Source organism: Trematomus bernacchii, unplaced genomic scaffold (genome assembly GCF_902827165.1).
Source record: "Trematomus bernacchii unplaced genomic scaffold, fTreBer1.1, whole genome shotgun sequence".
NCBI classification, from domain to species: domain Eukaryota; kingdom Metazoa; phylum Chordata; class Actinopteri; order Perciformes; family Nototheniidae; genus Trematomus; species Trematomus bernacchii.
Window position 1 is genome coordinate 4,555,057 of NW_022987531.1, and position 16,755 is coordinate 4,571,811.

The 16,755-nt window shown below is 39.4% G+C and overlaps 1 protein-coding gene across 2 annotated transcripts in view; it reads left to right on the plus strand.

Annotated features, from left to right (window-relative positions):
- LOC117475917 (serine/threonine-protein kinase VRK1-like) overlaps positions 1-16,755 on the plus strand; it is a 26,603-nt gene continuing 9,848 nt past the window's right edge. The window contains exons 1-8 of one of the 2 annotated variants that reach the window (XM_034122271.1): positions 1-189; positions 1,684-1,818; positions 4,031-4,086; positions 5,132-5,201; positions 6,400-6,487; positions 7,063-7,171; positions 7,248-7,340; positions 7,504-7,636. In XM_034122271.1, coding sequence (XP_033978162.1) covers positions 42-189; positions 1,684-1,818; positions 4,031-4,086; positions 5,132-5,201; positions 6,400-6,487; positions 7,063-7,171; positions 7,248-7,340; positions 7,504-7,636 — 832 coding nt within the window. In that variant the 5' untranslated portion in view covers positions 1-41. The remainder of the gene's footprint in view (positions 190-1,683; positions 1,819-4,030; positions 4,087-5,131; positions 5,202-6,399; positions 6,488-7,062; positions 7,172-7,247; positions 7,341-7,503; positions 7,637-16,755) is intronic. The other variant, XM_034122262.1, reaches the window with a different exon arrangement.

A 16,755-nucleotide genomic window follows, 5' to 3' on the forward strand; every position in this document is an offset into this window, starting at 1 on the left:
TCAGGAAGTAAACAGCGTTTGTTTCTGTTTCGCACCGGCATATGAGCAACAGAGGACAGATACACATTTTAAGAATACGTTTGCTCTCAAGTATATATTATCACCGTGTTTCGATATATATTTATACACAAAGGGACGACGTAGGCTACGGCTTGGGTTCCCTTGGGAGGTCGGTACATAACAAAGCATGTAAGTAATAAAATAGCTCCTCACTAGCTTATTTAGCTGCTAGTTGGATGCTCCTTAAACTAACGCTAACTGTTAGATTTAGGTGTTCAAACCTTACATTTTCCACTGCATTAGGCGTGTCATCTAATTTTAACGACAGTGTGTTTAACGGTATTGAGTTATCTTTAACTGTGGAGCTATTTCTGTTGTCATTCTTGTGTTGTGTGTAACCTTTAAATATACACTCTAAGTGTGTAACTAACAGTGTCGGAAGAAGTACTTGTACAACTACTCTACAACTCTACTACTACAAGCATTAGCATGTACATATACACGTACTTTTTGTACATACAGTCCAATTTCAGAATCAAATCACTGGATTATTATTATTTATGCATTAGTGTGTCAATGAATGTTTATTTATTAGTTAACTTGCATATTGTCTTATCATTTTAATTTGTAAAGTAACTAATAAGCAAAGCTATCAGATAAATATAGTGGAGTAAAAGTACAATATTGGCTTTCAAAGTGTAGTGGAGGAGAAGTATTAAGTAGCATAAAGTGAAAATACGACCAAATTATACCTGAGTACAGTACTTGAGTAAATGTACTTTAACTGTACTTTACTGTACTGCTTACTAACCGTGACAAACAAAGTTGGATAGTCAGATAAAACACTCTGCCGTCACGTGCACTATTGATATCCAAACTTTTATTGCCAAAGACTAGACGGTTACAGTGTGTACTGTCATTACGTTTTTGGCAGTCATTTTTCTAAATACAATTTAATTTTAAAATGTGTTTGTAATCATTGTTAACGTTACAAAACTGGCAGTATAATGCTCGAGGTAAATCCTGTACCAGCCAGCTGGTGTTTTCTAATTTTAGTTTTCATGTTAGACAGAACGGTGACTCCGGAGCCTACTATTTTTAAGTAGTGTGGGACCGAAGCCGCATGAGATCTGATATTAATTTTATGTTGCCCATATAAGAATTCCGGTACCACTTTACAATAAGACTACCCTTATAAAGGGTTTACGAATATTTTGTAATTCATTTATTAATTAGGTTGTGAACACTTTACAAATCATTAATAAGCTTTTATAAGACATGAGATAAACAGGGCGACTGTGACCGGTTGCTTGCCAAATAGTGAGCCCACATTTATCTGTACTGCTAAGTCTTATATTGGCTACTTAGCTTACTTCGTCTTCTTCATCAGCCAGCATCCTTGGTATCTGTTGCTCACTGAGTTGATTCTCGCTAGGTAGCCAATATAAGGCTTAGTCATCTTGCCAAATAGTGAGCCTGTGTTGATGTATGAATCTACACAGGTAGAATATGTATGATCTATGTTAGAACTGGTTTATAAATGGTTCTTAATGATTAATAAAGTGTTTACAACCTAATTCATAACCTAATTATAAACCCTTTATGAATCCTTTATAAGGGTAGTTTATTGTAAAGTGGTACCAGAATTCCTAACATCACATTTTTCCTACACTTCCTGCTTAGTTGTCATGCCACCACCGAAGAAGAGTGCATTGCCCAAACCCCTCCCAGAAGGCTTCCTACTGACTGACAGTGAGAAGAAGAAATGGAGGCTGGGTAAAATCATCGGCCAAGGTGGCTGTGGACTCATCTATTTAGGTAATACATATTTACTGTGGACATCTTACATATTACTGTGAATTAATTGTATTATATATTTTATTGCTAGTGCAGTAATGTAACAAAGTATATTTATTCAAGTACTGTACTTAAATAAAAAACGGTGGTACTTATACTTAAGTATTTTCACATTATGCTACTTTATACTTTTTACTCCACTACATTTATTTTACAGATTTAGTGACTAGTTATTTTACAAATTTAGATTATTAATTTAACACCAAAATCAACACATTATCATATGTTATTAACCTCTTAAGGACGACGGTCCCCCCAGTGGACCCCCCCCCACCATTTTTTTTCGAGACTGTGTCTCAGGGCTTCTTAACATTTATGAAACTATTAATGTGTAGCACCAGATTAACGGGAAGAATCTCAGCTAACTGAAGATATGAACAATTTTTACCAAAACAAAACACAAGGGTAATGCCAAGCCTCTGAATTAGCACTAAGCGAAAAAATGCTAACGCACTTTAGCACAGAACTCAAGATAAAGATACCCTTATTACTTATCGAAACTGCACATACAATATATACGATTTCCGAACTCGCAACAGGGGAAGCAAACACAGACATCACAACACGTACCTTTACGGAGCTTTTACGTGAGGTCGTCTCACCGTAGCTGTCAATCTGATCAAAAGACGTGTTCAATGGCATTACAGCGAGAGAAAACGCGGCTGCATCGGTTGATCCATAGGTTAATAATGTATCTGTTGCTTTGAAAAAATGATTTATAATCCATAATTCCATTTTTATGTAAAAATCGGAGCAAAAAAGTTAGCTGCTAATGGTAGCCAACAGAGTGTATGCAGCTTCCGGTTTTGGCCACGCGTCACTCTCACTCCTTATTTGTTAACGTTTTGGTGTGTGTAGAACTTTCCCTCGATTCCATTGGCTCTAGCGGTTATAAAGAGATTTCATTCATCAAAATCGACCAAGGGGGGGCAGAGATATGGAAAATCCACCCAAATGACCCCAGAAGTGTTTTTTTTTGCTAAATCTCTCTAAAAAGGTCAAATTTGACTTGTTTTGCATCAATCTTGATACAGGGTACTTATTATATGTTGTACTTTGGATTCCTATAGCTTTTAGTCTACTAACCCATCATCCAAGGGTAGTTTTCACTATAAGTAAAAAATAATTAAATCTGAATTTTCTTTAAAATAAAAAACATCTACAGTATATTGATTCTGACTTTTCTACATCCAACTCACAGGTTTATCATTACTTTGAGAACAAAGATTATTAATTTAACCCTTTTAGAAGGGAAGATATGGTCATTTGTTCTGGGAATGTCATTTTCGAGCCTGAGACCTGAAAAACAGGCTCAGGGTGAAACAGGTTAACAGTTATGCTCCCCAGTAGTTTATAAAGTCAAGTCAAGTCCAACGTTGAAGTGATGAACACATTAATGCATCATTAATTATAATACAATAATTTAAAAAATATATTGTGCTTTAATGTGCACAATGAGTACTTTATATATTGATCAAAGTACTTTTTAAATGTTACTTAAGTACAATTTTGAATGCAGGACTTTAACATGTAACTTATTATTTTTACATTGTGGTATTGCTACTTTTACTCAAGTAAATAATCTGAGTACTTCTTCCACCTCTGTTTGTTGTACATTTTGTATTTAACTTATTTTGTTAATATAAATATTTTATTAACATTTTTGTTTAATCTCAATGGCCCATTTTAACCTTTTGTATTTGTATGGTGGTACACATATTTTTGTTTGAATTTATTGTAAATGGAGCAATTGTCACAAAATCCTATTTCTCCCAGGATAAACGAAGTGTTCTGATTCTTAATGAGTATGTTCATGCAGGTAACAGAACATCTCTCTCTTCCTGGGAGACTCTGATTGATCTGTTTGTCTCTTTCTGTTGAAAGCTCTTTCAACAGATCAGATTGTTACAAGACAACCGTGGGATTCCTAACAAATTCCTACCTCTAATCTATGGAGACCTTTCCACTCAGCACTAACTCCCGATATTTACAAATCCATAAGTGCAGTCCGGCTTTTTGAGTACAGTATTTTGTTAATTTCTTCCTTGTCTTGGATACATTTTAAACATGCAAATGGCTGGATAACGTCCAAGAGTTAAGACGTTTCATAATGTATCACAACTTTATCCTCTGTATGTTATTATAATGTTCCTCTCTGTCTCCTGTTGAACAGCCTCCCGTGATGTGGACAGACCTGTTGCAGCAGACACTGACTTTGTCATAAAACTGGTGAGTACATTTGAGCTTCACACAGCTGTTCATAAGGTTACAGAGGAAAAGGAAACTATTTGCATCAAAACTATGTTTCCTCATTTCAGTTTCGATTTCTCCAAACATCAGGTGATTTATTTTGAAGTCACCGAAAATGTGTTTGAGAAGACTGAAACAAATGATGACAGAAATAACTTTGGATAATGTAGTAAAAAGACATTTGATTGAGTGTGATGGTTGAATCACATGCATTTCTGTTCAGGGGAAGTAGAGTTTACAGCCTTAAATATATGAGACATTCATGCAAATTGTCAAATTGGTGGCTGAGTGACCTTTTTAGAATCAAATCTTTTTGCTAAATTCTGATAAAATTATATATTTTACATTTCAGCTGATACTATTATAAGAATACTCTACGTCTATACATCAATATTCTATTGATATCGTGACTAGATATTGTCTTACACTTCAATATTTGCAAAAGAGGTGGGATTCAACTTTCACCTAATATAGAGTTTAGATGGAAATGTTTTTGCTGCCTTGCCATGGGTTATCCAAGTGTTTTGGATTCTTATGATTTAAGGGAAGACACAGCAGAAATACATCTTTGAAAGAAAAAAAAATGCCACCCTAATGTCTCCTACTAGCCCATCACATTTAATAATTGTTTCATTGAAATTGCCTTATGAACTAGACTAGCCCAACATTCAAAAAGCACAATATTTGTTAAAGGCTAAATATGTATTGAAATAGCATTTTAAACAAAGTATTCTGGAACTGCAGAGGCAGACTTGCCTACAAATCGTATTTTCTAAACTCTCTTAAAAAAATCCCACCATGATCATCATAATATATTTTCCACTGATAATGATAATAATGATGCAAAACTGATCAGTCCCCCTGTATCATAATCACAATATGAGTAAAAAAATGTCTTTATTTTTCTTATTGTGGAGCATTATCTCTTTCAACTCCACTGTGTGATATGCTAACACGTGTTTTTGTCAAGCCGCCTTGAGACCATGATAATGAAATTGTTAGTAATGTTCCCTTGCATCTCCAGGAGTACCATGAGAACGGCCCCCTGTTCTCCGAGCTCAAGTTCTACCAGAGGGCAGCCAAAGCGGAGAGCAGTGAGTAGCAGCGTCCGTCCAGCGTCCCGGCAGCTCACTGGAGCACGAGTGTGTTTGACTGATGAAGTGGCCGCAGACACGGAGGCTTTGCTGCCTGCAGCACAGTAATTAATAATAAGCCAAAGCAAACATGCACCTCAGTGGCAGTTAGCCCCCCTCTCCACGCTTGTCTGAGCTCTCCAACGCCTCGGTTTGGAGAGGTGCGGCAGAGAGGAAGCCACTCACACATAATGATGCCCGGGCCTCCGCTGAGCCCCTGACCACCTGCCAGTCTGGTGGAGAGCCAGTCAGGCCGGCCGCGACGTGTGTGTGTGTGTGTGTGTGTGTGTGTGTGTGTGTGTGTGTGTGTGTGTGTGTGTGTGGTGTGTGTGTGTGTGATGTGGTGTGTGTGTGTGTGTGTGTGTGTGTGTGTTGTGTGTGTGTGTGTGTGGTGTGTGTGGTGTGTGTGTGGTGTGTGTGTGTGTGTGTGTGTGTGTGTGTGGTGTGTGTGTGTGTGTGTGTGTGTGTGTGTGGTGTGTGTTGTGTGTGTGTGTGTGTGTGGTGTGTGTGTGTGTGTGTGTTGTGGTGTGTGTGTGTGTGTGTGTGTGTGTGTGTGTGTGTGTGTGTGTGTGTGTGTGTGTGTGTGTGTGGTGTGTGTGTGTGTGTGTGTGTGTGTGTGTGCGTGCGTGCGTTACACCATATGGTTCCCTTGTCTCAAAATCAGTTATTTTTGGTTATATTCTGAAATAAGATCTGTTGTTAAAAGCTTAAGATCATTTTTACGTTTTGTTCTACAACATAAAATAAGTCAGTAAACACCCCACAAATGAACGTCTGAAACTTTTTTGTGTCAGAAAAACGTCCGTTACTAACAAGTGGCTAAATAAGTCTATTAAACATCATAACACCGAACAGTTCTAGCCAAAACATTTTTCTACTTTCTTTGAGATTTGTTGCTTTTCTTCGAATACCTATTGGAAAAGGAGAGTGTTATATCAGGGTTTTGGTAAGGGTTAGGAAATGATTAGACTTTGAGAATTCTTAGGGAGTAACACCAAAGTTTGTTTAAGTTGTCTGTCAGAACAGCGGTTCAAGAGACAAAGGTTTCTTCTTTCTCAAACATTGTGGTTAAGAGTTTAGTTTAGTTGTTGGTTGGAGTTTAAATGCTGAAATATATATGAACACACATTGACATAATTGTCTCCTATTGTTGTTTCAGTGCAAAAATGGAAGAAAAGAAGGAAACTGGACTTCCTGGGCATTCCAACCTACTGGGGATCAGGACTCGCTGAATATAATGACCTGAGGTATTGACAAGCTTTCAGGACAAATGTCATTAGATGATGACCATAATACATGTTTGATATAAGGGCTAGGGATACAAACACTGGACTGGACTGAACTGTATGATAATATTATGCAAATAAACGTTACATGTGGCTTATTACTAATGAATATTTCTGAAGACACATTAGCAGATGACTCATCTGAAGAAGTTGTTCACTACTGCATAACAACAAAAGGCAGATGTTACCCAATGATGTTGCGTTGCCATGGCTACATACTGAGTGAGCCTTGCAAATGAACTTAACACTGTACAGTACAAGTAGCATCCATAGTGAGCAACAAACCAGCTGAATGTCCCTTTTTTTTCAAAGTGACTTTTCTCCCTCCCTTATCTACCAATGTGTTTCAGTTGTTATGACATTACAACATTACATGTACTGCAAGGTTGTTTAAAGGTTGTTTATTCCTGGGTGATAAATCTGTGAGTTAAAACCTTTTTTCAATACTCTCAAACATACATTTATATCAGCAACTAGGAGTTATTTTGATTTAAGAAAAATAAGATATTGACCACTGATTTTTCCTCTCCTCTCAGGTATCGTTTCATGGCCATGGACCGACTGGGCAGTGACCTTCAGAAAATCTTGGAACACAGCGGAGGTCAACTGAAGAAGGCCACAGTTCTCCAGCTTGGACGAGGACTGGTGAGATCCCTTTAATATCCTGAACAAAGGTCACCAATGACGTTGTGCATTGATTTACATTTCCGTCCTTTGCCAGGTGGACATTCTGGAGTATATTCATGAGAACGAGTATGTGCATGCAGACATTAAAGCTGCCAACCTCATGCTGGGCTGCAGAGACCCTGAACAGGTTAGTATTTCTAGATCTCCGTTGATTATCCTTCATGTGCATAGAGTTATGCTATAGTTTACAGAATGTTATGTTAAGTATGTTTTGCAATCAAGGCTATGAGTTCTAAGTATGCACATTGTCCATCATCTACGTGTTTTATGTGTATGTGTGTGTCCTGTAGGTCTATCTAGCAGACTACGGGCTGTCCTACAGATACTGTCCTGATGGAGTCCACAAAGAATACAAGGAAAACCCCAAGAAGGGCCACAATGGAACCATTGAATACACCAGCCTTGATGCCCACAAAGGACTTGGTAAGCCAGTATAAAATGAGAAGTAGAAATCACTGATTCTGACACTTCCTTTAGTACACTGCATGCCGTGTACTGTGAACAGTGCATTGTGGGAATTTGGATCATTTAGTTTTGTCTCAAATCGCACATGACTGCTTTGCCCCCACTGGAAGTGATGATTGGCGCTGTAAGCTGTCTTTTTTTATTTGTGTAGTACTGTGTTGCAGATTGAGAAACGTATGTTACTAAGCGAAGATGCTGAGCGTTGAGTGCAAGTGTGTCGAGTGTTCCAACTTTTATTAGTGCACCATACGGGTACTTACTGTGTAGTGCACTGCAATCTGCCGCATACTTCGCATTGGGAGGCACAAGCTGTGCGGCCTTCTCTGACCTGCCAACTTGAGTTCAGTAAATAATAAACGGTTCATCAAGAAATTGTGGCAGGCTAATCTAGACTTAAGGTTATTATTGCATATTAAAAGCATGGAAAAGGTTGTGGCATGATGCGAAATGTTGGCAAGAAAGAATATATTTCTCAACCCTTGGACACAAATGTGCATTTAGTGTTGTGTCAGTTTACAGGAGATAAGGACGCTCCACATTTTCTCTGTGATAAACTTCTAATGTTAATTCAACAAGTATATAGTTTATACAACAAGCATTAAATAGTTATTTCAGTTTTTATATGAGCTGCTCGCAACCAAGACAAAAGTTCAAGTTCTTTGATTGGGACTCTGTGACTTATGTACATTAAAGGTCCCATGTCATGGCCATTTCTACTGATCATAATTCCATTGTTAAGGTCTACTAAAATAGATTTATATTGTGCAATTTTCGAAACTCACATTGGTTTCTCATACAGCATCTCTGTATAGTATGTGTATTCACTCTCTGTCCTAAACGGCTTGTTGGAGCTCCTGCCCCCCCCTCCCTGTGAGCCCAGTGGCCGTCTGCGAGACACATCGAAACCCAGCCCGAAACCAGCACACACACACACCCGCCGCGTTCCGCCGTCTCAGGGAGGAGAAATCGGCGGAGCTGCAGCTGAGAAAAGATTGAGTGTGTGTGTGTGAGGAAGACTTAACGTAACGGCTCCGCGGACGTAACGTAACGGCTCCACGGATTGGTCCATTTGGGTATGGTTACGTCACCATACCCAGGAAGAAAACAATGGAAAAAGAGAAATCCCCAACGAGGCGTTCTGGGGCAGCATAGACAGGTCTTTTCTGCGTTAGAGTTTTACTCGCTACAGGGTGTACTTTGAGTTTGTGACTCTGCAGACCATTTACATGGAGAAAAAGCTACATAACACACAAGGGGACGGGTAATAACCGGAAAAGCATGACATGGGACCTTTAAGAGCCTTTTTTTTTCTCCTATCCTGGTAGATGTATTGCTCGGAAAAAACACCAGCAATGAAATGCCTATTGTTAATCTCAAGACAGCTGATTTCGCTACCAATGATTTGAGTTAGTTTGTAAAGAATGAAAAGTACTTAAGTATTTCAACAGTATCTATATTAATCCTACAATAAGCTCTGTCCTTTTAGTTGGCAGTCTTAGTTTGTCAATACATGTAAAACAGTCTCCCCTCTCCGCCCCGCCGCCCCCTGCCTCCCTCTGCAGATATTGGGAACACATTAACTGGCAAATTGCCTACATGCTCCTTCTCTTCATTGACCATCGATTCTCCATCCGCAGCCCCTGCTGAATTCCCCCCTACCGTCCCTGTTTAACAATACCCTAATTAGCTGAAGTCATAACCTGCATCGTGTATTCATCCCCCATTAATTAAGGGCTTTGATGTTTGGTTAGAGGGAGGCCGAGCCACAGATAACCCTCCATGAGCTCCACTCCGCCCAACTCCACTTCCCTGCAGTTCGATATTGTGAGCTAGCAATGGCTCAGACCGCCTAATCGCCGCGGTAGTGTTTCTATCAACAGGATCGATAAGTAAAAGAGGGGCAGAAATGTCCTGTCAGCAATATCTATCAAATGGAAGTCATGTCAATTTTAATATGATTTTGAAAAGAGTGGGAGAAAGTATAGCTATGAAAATTACAATTATACAATTACGTTTTGGCTATCCATCTTTCTACCATGTGCATTTATTAGAGTTCTGAAAGCCTGACAGAGTTAATCATGGCTTTAAACACAGATCCATGCCGGTTTAACTTTTTGGTTGAGAAAAGTAAATATATACACGGTTCATCATGACATTTTGGAAAGCCTATCAAGACTAAGGCGCCGTTTACACGAGGAGAAAACTGCTTGTATCTGCATAGTTTCGCGTGCGTATAGCCCTATTATTTACACGAGGCCGATAGAAACTGACCCCACAAACGATAACGGGTCCCAAGGTGGATAGATTTGCAAACGAAACGCTCTGGGGGGTCAACCGAGTCCGTGTAATCACCTCTATACGAATATTTCCTGAAAAAATAGGATAGCCCCACCTCTCCTGCTCACTGCTGTAGCATGGCTGTGTTAATTAAACGCACAAGGGGTTCTTGAATGAAATAATATTATAAAAGGCAAACCAGAATTGTTAACGCCCAATATACTCCTTAAAACAAAATAAACAGAGTCAGATTTCATGCATTGATCCATTATATTGACAAAGGAGGATCTCACCCGGTGTTTGTAGAGAATATCTCTCTGAGCGAGTCCTCTCCACGGAGACATGCTCCTCCTCCTGTCAGTAGCTACTGCTACTGCTACTGCTACTGACCATACTACAGATATTAGTGCAAAATCTACAGCTCCTCTACCACAACCATCAGCAACAAGTGGACATGGAGAATTACATGAACTACATGTTGCTAAATCCACGGCGGGGCGTAAACAGAAGGGTAGCCATGGCAACATTGCTGCGGGGCTGCTGCGGAGTCTTCTTCACTGCTTTTGGTGTATTTTGTGGCGGAAGTTACAGCGCCACTTACAGTCCCGGCATATGTACTACAGCGTTTCCAGCGGTCTCGTTTGAACAGACACGTTAAATGAAACGAATGCATGTGAATGGAAGACTTTTTTGAATACGCATACTGTGCATAAACGCAAACGGTCCCGTGTGAGCGGGGCCTAAAACAGCCCCTGTTATGCTTTTGGGGGTTTTCCCTTCCCTGGAGTGTGTTATATAGATTTGTGTGCATGTAAATGGTCTGCAAAAGATAAAATCACCAATTCTTCCTCCAGAGGAAGTTTCTCTCCCACACTGCATGAAATGCCTTCATTGAACTCCTTTGTTTACTGCCTTAACATATTGACATCACTGTGTAACACTCAAACTTCTATTGGCTAGCCCTACATCACATTGTACATGATGGGCTAAGGGGCGGGACATCTCTAAGGGGTTGACCATTCACAACAGAGCTGCCGGCTAACCAAACAGAACAGACTGGGCTCTGGTTTCAGACAGAGGGTGAAAAGAGGTGCTGCAGCACAGGCAGTACAGAGATTTTTTAACATTAAAGGTCACCTATTATGCAAAATCCACTTTTTCACGTCTTTTATACAACACATGTGTCCCCTCTGTGTAAAGAGATTCTGAAAGCTCTCTTTTTGTCTGAAAATGAGCTGATCAGATGTTGGCCACTTTATGATGTCATAACGATTTTTTGGCTTGTGTAACCATTAGCCAATCACCAACCAAGATAACACCCGCCCACCTTATCACCTGAATCTCCTCCTAGAGCACCATTGTGTTCTTTTTAACCAAATATCTCTCAGAGGGGCGATGGGAGTGGCTCCTTATTTTCATCTAAAGTAACAGACAGAGAATCAGCACTTTTGAAACAGGGCTGAAACAGAGGGGATTATGGGATGCTACAATGATCTGTTTGGTGTTTGGAGCCAAACACTTCAGAGACATGTTTTGTATATATCTGAGACCTATATTATATTGATGAAAAACAGTATAATGGGGACCTTTAAAGCATGGAGACGTGTCACAGTCGAGGAACAAAATACTAATATGAACCTGAACATCTGCATAATAGGTCACCTTAAAAAATACATCAAAAAAGTTATAGCTTGTTTGATAGGTTGGAATATAAAGTTTTAATATACAATAATACAACAATAGCTACAATTATAGATGAACATTTTAGCGGTCCATCTTTTCACCATGAGCACTTATTGAAGCTACAAGACTGCTGCAAGCCTGACAGAATTTATCATTTTTTTAAACACAGATCAGCCAGTTTTACTCTTCAAAGAAACTGATACAACCTCCAGCTATGGGAACAAAACAGAAACATTTGTATTTTTCAGGTTATTGTCATCTTTAAGTATTTTCCACCGCGCATGCAGATTAAGACCGAGGACGCGACCCCTCTCTGACCCGATGGCACCAATACCCGCAAAGATGTTGACAGGTTGCCATGGTGAGGTTTGGTGAATGCAGCTGGCGAATGGCAGGCCTTTGAACTCGGAGTTAAACGGTGTAATTACCACCATTCGGTGGGCGTCCGGCAGACAGAAGACCGTCTCCAAACGACAAGACTGTGAAGCGGAAGGGTTAAGAGTGTGACACCGCGGCACGCTTTGGGGAATCTGAATAACAATAGGAGATAATTAACAACAACACCATCGCCGCCTCACCTCCTTGTCTAAAGCACGAAGAGCGTGTGTGCGCGGTGCGTGCGCGACTGCATACGGGGGTGTTCAGTATTCATGTATCGTGCATGTGTGTGTTTTTCGAGCATGTCCGTACTCCCTTTGAGAGCTGTTTAAGCATGTATGTGAACGCACATGCATATCTCTCTGCACTGCCCTGCCATTCCTCATACGAGGGCAAAACACATTGAACACAGAAGAGCACACACACAAAACACTATTATGAGCTTTGATAACGCGCCCAGAGCACACACAGAGGGCAGCGCCGCTTAATGTAGTCGTTGATCTTTTTAATTGTTAATCTATTATGGCACTCTGGGAGTTGCAACACTTTTTCACAGTGTCAGTATCAGACATTGTTCATCTTTATTCTCCTTTAACAAGCTCTCAGCAGCAATGAAGTGTTGAGCAATTATTTACAACAACAGGAAGCCACGCTGTAATGCTGACTAAATGCATACTTTACGCCCACAAGGACAAACATTTGTAATTGTCAGAGTTGTTGAGATGTAGCGTAACACACAATGGCAGTGTCATATTTAGACCTGACGGATGGTGGACACTTGATGCTGAAGGCAGTGCATGTTTTCCAGATCTGTTTGGCTAAAAAAAGTGGCCATAAAAGTCCTGCCAGGCTACCATAGTTTCTCAGGTGGTTTCTCCATCTCTATTCACACTACAGGGATCCAGTAATACAATCAAGTTGTTTTATTAACACAATCTTGGCAATTCACGACAATATTTACAAAACCAACTGCATTTTCAACCCTGAGCAATCAAACATGGATTCCACAGATCCTTGAAACCCTTGAAAGTTTGTGAGTTGGAGAGAAAAACAATCTAGGTTTTTAAGTTTTTGAAAGAAGACATCAATAAACGCAAATCGTTGAAAGTGCATGAATTCATATATTTTGTGCAGAAATAGAAGTTGTGTAAAGTTCTTTAAAGTTAATGTTAGTAGTTACTAGGCTAAGTCAACTGTAACTGCGTCATAGTTTCACATTCAGTGCTTTTGATTATTGTCAGCAAGCTTCTGAACGACCTGCTATTTCTCATTATACAGTTTCAGTTTTGTAACAGTAATCAACCTTTATCCGTGTCTCCATCTAAGCCATGTTGTGTGTTTTGAATTTGAGGGAATATGATCTAGAGGGTCTTTGAAAAGTCCTCAAATCTGAGGTTTAGGAAGGTACGGAGACCCCGATCAAAGCTTGATGTCTTTCAGAAATTCAGTCACATACAACCATGTTCGGCAACATGCCCAGGACAGACGTAACTGTTCCTGACAGCACTAACACCGGATGTTCATGTTCTGTATGTTATCACAGCTTTATGAATCACTTTGGAACCAGTCATCATTACTTGATGGTGATCGTGGGCTATCAGTCTTACACCAGTTTGTGTATTAGAACCCCCGCAGGGTTTCATACCCTTACCTGTGGGTATTAGTTGATTTGTTTCTGATGCCATTGTGAAAGGACATTTGCTAACACCCCTCCTCTCAAAGGCCCTTCCTACAGTCAGTGTCAACATCCAGTCTTTAACCGCCTCTCCCATTCCCTCATTGATTGTTGTTCCCTCCTGCTGGGTCAAGGCAGTTTAGCGTTCCCTGCTAACCTTCAAGTTTTTTATTCAGGCACACCTCCAAACATTTATTTCCTTGAAGTGATTTGATTTCATCCTGACCTCTCCTCTTTGACACATTTCTTCGTCTTCATACCCTCCCCCCACATTGAAGATTCCATCTTTGAATAAAAAAATTGGAATACTTATACCACAAATTGGTTATCTTGTAATCAGATTACTGCCCAGACGTTCCATGTAATCTGGTCCTGTGTGGCCGTGACCGAGCTCCTTCTTTAGAGCAGCCTGTTGGGGAGGATCAATGGCGTTCGGGGCTCAGGGAGGAGATTTCTCCCCGCTGATGGAGCTAGTCGATAGGTAATTTCTCCAGAGACGTGTGGTGGCCGTTAGAGTATTGAGCTGCTAAAACTCCCCGGGCTCGACCCTTCTGGATGGACTTGGTCGACAAGTATTGATAGACCTCACACATTAATGTAGACCCCTGCAATCACACATTCACAATAAGATGCAAACAAACCTGTTGTTAAAAGAAGTCTTATGCATGGGAAGTCACTCTGGTATATACTAATCTTTAGGTCATCGTTAAAAGCATTAATTCTAGAATCTGTCGCACTACCTGCCCTCCTGATCAAATCCCTGAAGGGCTGAAATGTTTTGCTTATGATTTGTGGAAGGCCTTGGTACCCTCCGGAGACATTTACAGTGCTGATACACAACTGATTACAGTGCTCTAAATAATTAAATACCTGAGGGTGCAGCGTATTTTGAGCACAGTGGTTCATCAGAGTGCTGCTTCCAGATGTATGAAAAGTTTGTCACAAACTGTTTACTTACATTTATTTCTCATTCAAGAAAAATAACAGAAAAGCGTTAAAAGAGTGAGGCTCTCTTGTAACATTTTGGAACAAATAACGGGGAAGGATCCAAATCAATGTAGCATGTCCAGATATTGTCCTCTTTGATTCTATAAACTTAGTTTTTCCTCCTCAAAACCTGATGCAGTCTTTACGCACAATCATGAATACTGAAAGTTAGATTCAGGCTTGTAGAGGATAATGTAACCTCCAGCTGCTAGCCTGTAATAGAGAAGAGGAACTAACCCTAACCCTTTACTGATCAGGAACTCTTTACCAAAAAGACAGCTGTGTGCTGTGGTTAAATGGCCTGTCGCGAATCTGTTACTTCCTCAATCCTTAATCACTCCGGAACATAAGAATATAAAACTAAACATACATGGACACAGGTGATTGAAGTTAAAGATTACATTGTCATCCAGTCTAAGAGACAGAATTATTGCGACTAGTCAGTCTGAAAAAATGTCTGAAGACTGAAAGAATCTTACAAAATCTTATCATTAAAAGGTTTACCTCATAATGTGGTGCTGGATAATTTGAAACAATCAATGGTCACCTGTATCCTTATGTTCGTGACCCTTGACCTACTTCCATAGATCTGAGCCTTCTTTAACCCTTTAACAGCCAGCGCCTCCATTTGGTAGAGCACATTTTGTGTCTTGATATCTTGTTGAAATTTATTTTTAAAAGTTTAACTCCATCTGATTCAGCCAGCTCTACCATTTGGTTGACATGTTATGCACAAAACAACCTCTAGATGTCACTGTGGTTCGAACAGAAAGCCCTTCAGCTAGCTTCCACTGAGAAAGTTGCCATGCTAAAAATCACTGCTGACAAAATCACTCTTTTTGGTCAACCTTTGTAAGGTAACCATATCCTTTTTGACATACAGTATTTTAGTGTCAGGGCACTGACTGAACATAATTATATAACTTGATGCACAAAGGTGTAATTATTTTTTGGAAAATATGCTCAACCAATTGGTCGAATTGGCCTTTTATGGTAAACTAGCAATATGACTTTTTCAGAGTTTCAGAGTTTTTACAATTATAATTTATTATCTTTTATGAATATATCTGGTTGTATTTATTGCTCATTTTCCATAAAAGAAAAACATGTATTTCAGTTTGTGTTTTATTTGAGTTTGATACAAATACTGTACTGTATTATGATGATTGTTGAAAATGCACTTTTACCATAAAAGGCCAGCTCGACCAGTTGGTAGTGGCTCATAAAAACAAAACTGTGTGGTCAGTCAAAACAAAAAAAGAATGGTTTGTGGTTATTCGTGTCCCATTTGATAAAAAAATGCAAACAAATCATTTTTCCATAGCTTTTTTCATGGTCTGGCAGTTAAATGGTTAACAGTAAACACACTGGTAACAGAAAGACAGACAGTAATGGTACAATGGTTTTCCTCTATGAACTAATGATTACATCAACAGTAAGGTGTACAACTAATGACAATATGAACACTTAAAGGTAGTTAAATAATGATATAATCAACCGTAAAGTGTTCTTTTACAGGCCTTCATTTATTACTTTAATCAGTCAAAATAGTATTGTGTGTCATTATTACCATACCAATTTGAGCTCCAGACACATAGATTTATGACATTTTCAACAGACAATCACTTGAGGCAATTTTTCAGAACAATATTTTATCTTATATTACACATTTGATTTAAACATTTATCAATACTTCCCTACACCTAGTAAAAGATAGGGAGGGGTTCCCCTTGAAATGTTCTAGGTTAAGAGAAATCAGATGATTTGTCTGCCAATTATATGTTTCAGACTGAAATGTCTCTAATATAGAATTACATTATTCAATTGTTCATGTTCCCGAGAGAATGAATCCTACTGACCCTTCATGCTCAAGTAACCTTTCTTTTAGCACTGCCGAAGAGTTAAAACTTCACAAATTGTGAAAGATATAGCAAATATTCAACGGATGAAATTTGGTGCGAACATTCATGTCCCCCTGAGGATAAACAGTTAGAAATGTAGTCTTCCCGTAATCTTTTATTCTATTGCCATCATTTGGTAAAACAATGTCTATTGGAATTCTCCAGAGTGCTTTCTG